Source organism: Mya arenaria, chromosome 10 (assembly GCF_026914265.1).
Source record: "Mya arenaria isolate MELC-2E11 chromosome 10, ASM2691426v1".
Taxonomy (NCBI): Eukaryota; Metazoa; Mollusca; class Bivalvia; order Myida; family Myidae; genus Mya; species Mya arenaria.
Window position 1 is genome coordinate 12,628,053 of NC_069131.1, and position 9,740 is coordinate 12,637,792.

General features: G+C 36.0%; 1 protein-coding gene across 1 annotated transcript; it reads left to right on the forward strand.

Moving 5' to 3' along the window:
* Window positions 1-7: 7 nt before the first annotated feature.
* LOC128204331 (neo-calmodulin-like) lies at window positions 8-9,740 on the forward strand. Its single transcript, XM_052905745.1, has 5 exons — window positions 8-91; window positions 4,304-4,403; window positions 6,221-6,403; window positions 8,894-9,035; window positions 9,629-9,740. Exons 1-5 carry the CDS (start codon window positions 8-10, stop codon window positions 9,738-9,740), a joined length of 621 nt encoding a protein of 206 aa, XP_052761705.1.

The window sequence follows — 9,740 nt, forward strand, 5'->3', positions numbered from 1 at the left end:
AATATAGATGATGATGATGGTGGTGGTGTTTGTGGTGGCGGTGGCGGTGGTACTGCTGCTCAAGATGGGGTTCATGATGCTGCTGTTGCTGGTGCTGCTGCTGATGATAATGATGATGACGACGACGATGATGATGATTATGATGATGATGATGATGATGATAATGATGATGATGCATTTAGCATATATGTAGATCCCTCACTACCTAGTAAACAAAGGTGAAGATGTACTTTTATATCTGCTGAATAAAAAGAGCAGGATTATAAGTCCCAGAGAGTATTTAGAATAATCCTTATGGGTATTTAAAGCGGTACTTCATTAAGACCGCCTTTCATTGTTTGTTTGAAATAAAAGTGAACTCCTCTATAAATAGTGATTTGAAATTAAAGGAGTATAGTGGATTCAAATGATTCAATCTGTGTGCTTCAAGCAAGAATTTTGTGTGGAAAAAGAGCGAATACATATTAAAATCACAACTCGGGTGCAAATTTAAACGTAGTGAAAAAAGGAAAGTTATTTTAAACGATGGTAAAACCTCAGCATTTTTATAATATTAAGCACATTTCAGTTGAAATATTTTGTATTAACTAAAAGAATATTTCATGAAGTCTACTTGTAGTTTTATTGTTCTGTTTTGCATATTTTTAGTTTTATTATTCTTGTACCATATAACGTATGACATACTTACATACGTTTACTGAAGTAGGTATTTGCTACGTGAATCGAAAGCTGTACTTTTTTATGAAGAGTAATACTTGAGCCATTAAAAAAAATAACATAAATTTCATGTATTTCAAGAACTTTTGTCTACATGTAGGCGCTCTTGCATGTGTTCGTGACCTTAAATAATAATAATAATAATAATAATAATAATAATAATAATAATAATAATCATGATGATGATGATGATGATGATGATGATGATGATGATGATGATGGTAATGATAATATTAATCATTATTACACATAGCACTGTTCTTATTTCCAATATGGCCTTCTTGAAAAAAACATTAACACAATTGACAATGCAATAATAACCAATCAGTAATAAAAAATATAATATTTGATTTAGATTCGGCTGAAATGCTGTTAAATACTAGCATTTGAAAAAACCCGAGGATGAATCGTTTATTTTGGAATCTGACAAATCGTTTATATGATAATATTTCAATAAGAACAACATGGTTTCCATATATCAGAACAATCATATAAAAATATAAGCATATTTTAATGAGGAAAACTTAGTTCACATATTTAAACTGATCATGAATGAATGCATGCATAGCGCAGTTTTCGCATCCATTGGAAAGCGCCGAACAGATCAAAAACAGAAACGAATGCGCATCGCGCATTTATTTAAAAGCCCTCTTTAGGCTATGGATACTGTGTCATGTATTAGAAGACATGAAGTAAATTGTTACTGATTAAGAATGGGCGGGTTGAGCGAAGCGAATGAGCCCATCTTAATCTTTAAGATATTACTTCATGTCATCTAATGGACTTAGAATACAACCTCATTTTCTAATACATTGTCAACGCAAAATCTGATGCATGGAGTGTATATGGGATTAGTGGCAGTAGGCGGAACTTGAAACACTGGCGAAAGTGAAAATTCTTAATGATTAAGCCTAGTATTTAATGAATGATTAAGCCTAGTATTTAATGATTGCCTATCTACAATTCCATTGGCTTAAAATACAGGTTACTTTATAAATAAATGTATGTAAGTGTATGCAAATTGTTCGATGCCTTTGTTGGTTGAAAATTAAATGATGCATGTGAAGTATAGGGTTTCGCCAAGTCCAAAGAAAAAGAGCATATACATTTTAAATTTGAAAACGATTGTTACGAATACAATTAAGCATATTTACTGCTGTGGTATACTTATAATAAGGGAGATATTCTTAATATAAACATATATCAATAGATATGTAAGATATTAAAATTCGCAGCTGCAATGACATCATAGTGAAATATTTGAAGCTAATGTCAAATCTAACTTGCGTCGGTGATGGGGTACTGTACAAAGATGCATCGAAGTTAATGTCAAAATTAACTCGCGTCGGTGATGGGGGTACTGTACAAAGATGCATCGAAGTTAATGTCAAATCTAACTTGCGTCGGTGATGGGGTACTGTACAAAGATACATCGAAGTTAATGTCAAATCTAACTTGCGTCGGTGATGGGGTACTGTACAAAGATACATCGAAGTTAATGTCAAATCTAACTTGCGTCGGTGATGGGGTACTGTACAAAGATACATCGAAGCTAATGTCAAATCTAACTTGCGTCGGTGATGGGGTACTGTACAAAGATACATCGAAGTTAATGTCAAATCTAACTTACGTCGGTGATGGGGTAGTCTGTACAAAGATACATCGAAGTTAATGTCAAATCTAACTTGCGTCGGTGATGGGGTACTGTACAGAGATACATCGAAGTTAATGTCAAATCTAACTTGCGTCGGTGATGGGGTACTGTACAAAGATACATCGAAGTTAATGTCAAATCTAACTTGCGTCGGTGATGGAGTACTGTACAAAGATGCATCGAAGTTAAAGTCAAATCTAACTTGCATCAGTGATGTGGTACTGTCCAAAAATAAGATACGAGATTTCACATTTACTTCGATGTATCCTTTTTAATTAGTTGTTTGGGGAAAACGCAAAACGTAGTTTTGCATCGGTGCATCTTTTTTCATTGACTACCTAGAGGTTTTACTTTCTACAGTACGGTACAAATTGAAAAAAAGATGCGACATTTAGCAAAGAAATACGCGTTATTCTTCTTCTTGAGCATTTTCAAAAGGCGAGGGCGGCATCGCGATGACCCTAGTAAAAGGATTCCGTTAATCTGTTATGTTCTGTTCTTAAATCAGTGAGTGATAAACAGTGGACATTGAGTGATATAACATTTTAAGTCCGATTAATCTGGATTAATAAATTGCTGTCCGATTGCAATTAAGCACAAGTTACAGTAAATACATCAGTTTACGCCCTGTCAGATCTCAATGAACATATATATTTTACAACAAAGCTTGATGAACTGATCAGGATTGAAACTTACCCAATTGCAATTTGTAAACTATTAATATGTTTGTACTTACATGTAATTAAGCGTGCCTAAACCGCATCGAAACTGTCAAGTTGATTACTGAATTAAGCTTTAATTATATTAAACCTGTCATTTAGGATAAAAAAATCGGATGTAAACTAATACAACGTCTCCTTTGAACAGCGGCATCGGTACATTTTTCCCTTCACACTTCGTTACAATACTAGTACTCGATAAAGCCGAGTGTGTATTATAATTACTATGTACTGGGTACCCGACGATGCGTGAACGACTTTCCCATCGACGATTGGGTGCACAGTATAGTGTTATGCATCAGTCAATTGTAACAACGCCCCCCCTGGATCCGGGTTGGGGGAGGGTTGGGGTGGTATACCCCAACCCGGTATGGGAGTAGCGAGGGAAACGGGACGTGTTTTTACCATCTAGGTGGCACCGGAGGGCCAAGTGGATGGGTTTTGGTTTTTTTTACGCCGAAAATAGCGGGCCGGGGCTTTGTGTCGGGAAATATCCGTTCTTTACCGGGATTTTTCAGCGTTTCAGCCAAGCTTTTCCCGGAGTTGAACAAGATCTAAACGTATGCTTTAAATATGTCCCCGGTATGCGAGAGCATTTGGTCGGGATCATGTTTTATCAACAGTCTGTTTCCGCAGGGCGGGGATTTTACCTGGGATTGGCTGGACAGAAAGTCAAAGTCCCCGTTATTCCCGGGTTGGTGGGTGCGTGGTTAAAATTGGTTAGAATCCGAGATATTTTGTCCATACAAATTCTACCAAAATATTATTGGACAAGGCCTCTAAAGTTATTGATGGGACAAGACCGATTTTAGGTAATTTCTGTACAAGAATGGTGATACCTGAGCAATATGGCTGCAATATTCTGACCAAATTTGGTGATGATTAAAGTAGATATACCACTAGACCACTCTCAAAAATCTGATTTTCTGACGATTCCAAAGTAGTATTGTGCTTTTAAGTATGCTGAATCGCTCGTGCGGCAATGTTGTCTTTATGTTATGAGATTAGACCCAGGTCGTCTTCATCCAACTTTAATTCCTTCTTACATAGCCTAACATTAAAGCTTGATTCAGAACTATTTCCTAAGCCTTACAACATTAGTGGGGTCGTGAATCGAGCTCCTATTGCGAAAAAGCTACTGTGGCCTAGGTACTACCTCGGCTTGTCCTTATTAAAACAAAGTGAATTGAACTGATTATTTGTTTCTACACAGAACACAAGACGCCAGTCGACTACGAAGGTCAAGATCCCTGGCGGGGAAAGACGACAGTCACGGGCCCTGAAGTCGGAAGAGATCAATAAATTCGACAAAGGTCTGGGAGTTTTAAAGCTGCACTCTCACAGATTGAACGTTTTGACACCAATTTATGCGAAAATGCATGAAAATTAGTCATATAAGACTGCTGACAAAAAGTTAGATCGCAGATTTTTACATTTAGGTTCAAAAATTGATGTTTTATGCATTTTTAGCTCGACTATTCGAAGAATAGGTGGGCTATACTGCTCGCCCCAGCGTCGGCGTCGGCGTCCGGTTAAAGTTTTAGGGCAAGTTGGGATTTTCACTTATAAGTCCAATACCCTACATTCTATTGACTTAATACTTCACGCAGTTGTTCAGGGCCATCACATGATGAGGTTAGATAACTTCATATCATTCTTTACACGGAGTATGGCCCCTGATTGACTATGGAACTTAGGTTAAAGTTTTAGGGCAAGTTGGAATATTTATTAATAACTTCTATATCCTTTGTTCAATTGACTTAATACTTCACACAGAGGCTCATGACCTTCACACAATGAGGTTACATAGCTCCATATTATCCTCAATACAAGTTCAAGACCCTGATTGACTTAGGTTTAAGTTTTAGGCAAGTAAAAGTTAAGGGCAAGTTGGGATTTTAATAAAAAAAACTTCTATACCGTTCATTAAATGCACTAAATAAAATTCAGAATTATTTACGACCATCTTACAGCAAGAAACATAACTCCGTTTTAAGCCTAAATACACATTATGGCCCTTGATTTTTTTTAATTTCCTTTGAAAGGCATATTTGTATATTCTAAACCACATTTTCATAATGGGAAATCAAGTTATTTTAATGACTTGCGTCATTGTTTGAGCGGGCTGGTGGGAGGGCAGCATCAAAGTCACCTTATGTATCGAATAATTTTAGTTAGGTTTGACATAAAGAGACCAAACTTGGTATTATTACATCGTTATTCTATTCAAAGTCAAAGCGGCGTAGTCGAGCGCGCTGTCTTATGACGCCTCTTGTTCTTTAACCGTTAGTAACGGTTTAAGCCATAAAACATTAATTTTCGAACGGAAATATGAAAATCTACGATCTGATTTTTTGTCAGCAATCTTGTATCGTTGGTTTGCAGATATTTACGCAAAAATTGGCTCATTCCAAAACAAAAAAAAATAAAAAAGTTACAAAACAGTAAATCTGTGAGAGTGCAGCTTTAAACTTTAAAGTAGTTTTCATTATTCTAGCTCGATTGTGATTGGTACCGATATAAGTTGTTGCACTTGACCTTTTGTTTGGAACGAAACGTATACTAGTACCTGTGCTTGTTAAAAGACCATTTTCGTCGTATTTTTTCATAACAGCTGATCACTGTTCGTCTTGTGATAACTTCGATAGCATTCGGAGCACCTCGGCCATTTTTCACCGAAAACAACCTCAGATATATGCCGGTACATCGGTAGAAGTCGGTTGTAAAAATTGAAATATAAGTATTAATTAATTGAAGTGTTTGAACGTGTATTTTGAAATGGTTTTATTGCATGAGTATTTAAGGTTCTCAAGAGTAAAGTCATTTACTTTAACTGTTAAATTGAAATTGATACGCGATCTACATGCAGCATAGTTAAATGTCAATATTTCTGACACTGTAAACCGTCCATAAAAAACCGACGGTTGTTTTGATGGAAAATGGTCGAGGAGTCCCGAATGCTTCCATAGAAAGCACAACTGCTTTTGTTGGTGTCCCAGGCGCAGAAAATATTTGGAAACATATCGAGGGATGCATGCAAGATTTTAGTATGACCTTCTATAAGCTTTATAGTTACAACAGTGTTACAGACTACACTCGATTTATATACATAATATTGTTCCCTTTCCAGACGTGAAAGAGCTATTTCGTGTTTTTGACAAGGACGGTGACGGAACGATCTCTACAGAGGAGATGGGCAAAGCTCTCAAGACCCTGGGCGTGCCCTTGACCTACCAGGAACTTCGGATGGCCGCCAAGTCCATAGACAAAGATAGTACGTGTATAATATGTGTGAAAGAAACTTGTAACACCGGTAAGTTGTCATCGGGAGTTTGAATGGAAGATCTTTTGTTCATTAAACGTAAGACAAACACACAAAAGTGTTTTTATCGTAAACTGAACAGTTATTTTGACAACAACATGCATAACAACGAATTGACATGGTCACAATGACACATGCTATTAATAAAAGAAAGAACAAAATACTCGAGGAGGAGTTCTGATTAAGCCCCACATGTTAATCATTATAACTATCTAAAAGTGGTGCAAAATTATTTCAAGCATCAAGACTTCCTAACATATCATTATTGAATTATATGTAATATAACCATGAGGACTCTTTTTCACTCCAAGTATAAAAATGTATATACAAAATTTAAAGTGAATACGCTCGATTTTTTTCTCTTTTGAAACCCCCCATATTTCAGAACCATCATTCAATGTAGCAATTACAAAAACACCAAGGAATTGGTTTGAAATTAGGATGCATTTAGAGCATTGAGACTATGGTTTAAAGAGTTAGTATAGTTAAAGCTGCTCCGAGGTAGTTAAAATCATTAAATTAACCGTTTCCATTCTGTGTTGTTTTAAACAAATTTTCCGTAAGAAATATAGCATTGTTTTCTCTTTGTGTACTTCAAGTACTCTTGTAACAATTGTTTTACAAGTTCTTTTGCATATCATAAACAGTTTTACCACTGTCACATTACATGCAAATGCATTTTGCTCTATATAAATCACAATACTTATGGTAAGTCCATATAGAGGGTCATCTTCTGAAAATAACTTAACGTCATCCACGAAAACGGCCAACACCATTTGGGAAATTGTATGCCTTTATCTAAAGAGTAACCGCACAAATAAAGTACTTATGCACCAGTCAATTGTAACCACACACCCATAAGGTCCGGGGAATGGCGGGGACTTTAAATTGACTTTCGGTCCAGCCTAGCCCGGGAAAAAATCCCCGCCCTGCAGGTACGAACTGCTGGTAGAACCAGCACCGAATGCCCCCGAACCCAAGCGACTCTAAGTAAGGCCCATTCCCTGCTATATTTGGCGCGAAGACAAAACCACCGCATTCACCCGGCACTGCGCGGCCACCTGGAAGGTAAAAACACGGCCCATTTCCCCGGCTATCCTCGGTATATCCCCGGACCTGGGGGATGGGGGGAGCGTGATAACAATTGACTTGAACAGTCCCATTCATTTCCCCGTTCATTCATGATCTATATTTCCTTAACCGGAGATCGACTCCATCAAGTGACATGTCTTTAAACGAGTGTAGTAGTTTGTAGTACATGTGTATTTCTGTTGAAACAGGAGAACATGTTCTGTTTTAGTGTCAAGTATACCAGGCCTTAAGACAAGAAATATTTTCCACATCAAATGAATTAGATTTATTGCAATTATTTTAATGAATACATTATTGTTTATATTTTTCAACAAGGGTAAGGCAAAAGTAACTGCCAAAACATGTTTAAACATTCAAAATCTTAGATCTAAAACTTTATGTATATGTGAGCACAGAATTGATGATTGAAAGTACTATTTAGTTTTAAAGCTGAACTCTCACAGATATACCATTTTGACAACTTTTTTTTATTTTTTGTCTTGGAAAGAGCAAATTTTTGCGTAAATATCTGCAAATCAATGATAAAAGATTGCTGACAAAAGATCAGATCGCAGAGTTTCATATTTCCGTTCGAAAATTAATGTTTTATGCTTAAACTAACGGTTTAAGAAAAATGCATAAAACATCAATTTTTGAACTTAATTATAAAAATCTGCGTTTTTTGTCAGCAGTCTTCTACGTATAACTGGTTTCCATGAACTTTTGCAAAAAAATGCTCGTTCCAAATTTTTTTTTTTAAAGTTGTCAAAACGTTCAATCTGTGAGAGTGCAGTTTTAAATATCCAAGCAATTATAACATTTAATCATTGTATGTGATTACTAAACCGTTATGTGTGAAACTATTTACCATGATACATGTAGTGGTTATATTTAATAGTACAAATATCTATTTTTAACTTTATGCGTATACATTTACGATTTTAATCAGATTCTTAATAATTCATTATAGTCTCTTTTAACTCATTTGAGTGGCAGTTCTTTTCTGAAACGTTTTTATAGTGGAAATCTTATGTGTATTTATTGACGAGACTGTGATAAAATATGAAACCTACAATATTTTCTTTTTTTAGTTTGTATTGAATTCGAAGGCGACATACTCATAAAATTCAAATATGCGTTAAAAAGGATTTGTTTTGCTAACATCATTAGTTATGTACGATAAAAAAAACTGAATGATTTTCAGCTGAAATTTACAAACTAAAATCTGTGCCCATCTGTTGCTGTTGAACCAAATAAAATTGGACACCAAAAAACAAACAAACAAAAAAACAAACAACAAATATGTGACCGCGCTCAATTGAGCATAATGTATATATGTGCACCAGCTTAAAAACTAAGGAATGAATGCCACTTACTTTAATTTAACGAAGTATTTTTTTTCTTTTTCAGAAAACGGTAAGATAGACTTCAGTGAGTTCCGGGGGTTTATCCGGAAGCAGTTCAGGCAGAAGGACATCGAGACGCATGCGTGGGAGACTTTCCGGTTATTTGATAAAGATGGAAACGGCTCCATAGACCGGAAGGAGCTAACGTATGATACGAATTTATATACGTTGGGTTGTAATTGTGATTGAAAGATAACAATTCAAGCACGGATTACATTCGGCTTACATTCGTTTATAAAGGGGTCGACTCAAAGCTTCTTAAATTGGTTGGAAGGTCAAAGATCTCATGTTTTTGAAAAAAGAACTGTTGCGTTACAATCTCCACATCAGAACATTATTTAACAAAGCACACTAGTTTAACAATACTATGACAAATACAGGGACAAGCCAAGTAGTCGAAAATTCAAAAATAATCCTTGTTAAGGGGCACAATGCAAGAATCCAAACGACAATGAACTATAGACACTAACATATTAACATCACATGATCACATACAAACACCAAACAAAGACTTACACCACATACACAAATCCAAACACCACAAACAATTAAGCTACACCCTCATCAAAATTACTTTACCGTTGAAGAATGGGATTAACGGCTTTAAAACAAGAGTTCACTGGAACACGAGTTTACTGTATATCGAAACTACGACCTAACTTTTTCGTATGTTGATATTGCCCTCTCCATGCTACTAATGATAAAAGAAGAGAAATGCCGATTTTTGCCATACTTTCAGACACGCCATGAAGTCGCTAGGGGAGGAGTGTACAGAAGAGGATATCAGCGAGATGTTGAACGACGCAGACGCTGACGGTGACGGAAAAATCAACTTTGACGGTAGTATTTAG

What these genes read in the sequence shown, in the direction of transcription:
- LOC128204331 (XM_052905745.1), top strand. Translation starts at nt 8, where the DNA reads ATGATGATGATGGTGGTGGTGTTTGTGGTGGCGGTGGCGGTGGTACTG. An exon ending in TCATGATGCTGCTGTTGCTG is followed by an intron (nt 92 to 4,303) that starts GTGCTGCTGCTG and finishes GTTTCTACACAG; the next exon opens with AACACAAGACGCCAGTCGAC. An exon ending in ATAGACCGGAAGGAGCTAAC is followed by an intron (nt 9,036 to 9,628) that starts GTATGATACGAA and finishes CCATACTTTCAG; the next exon opens with ACACGCCATGAAGTCGCTAG.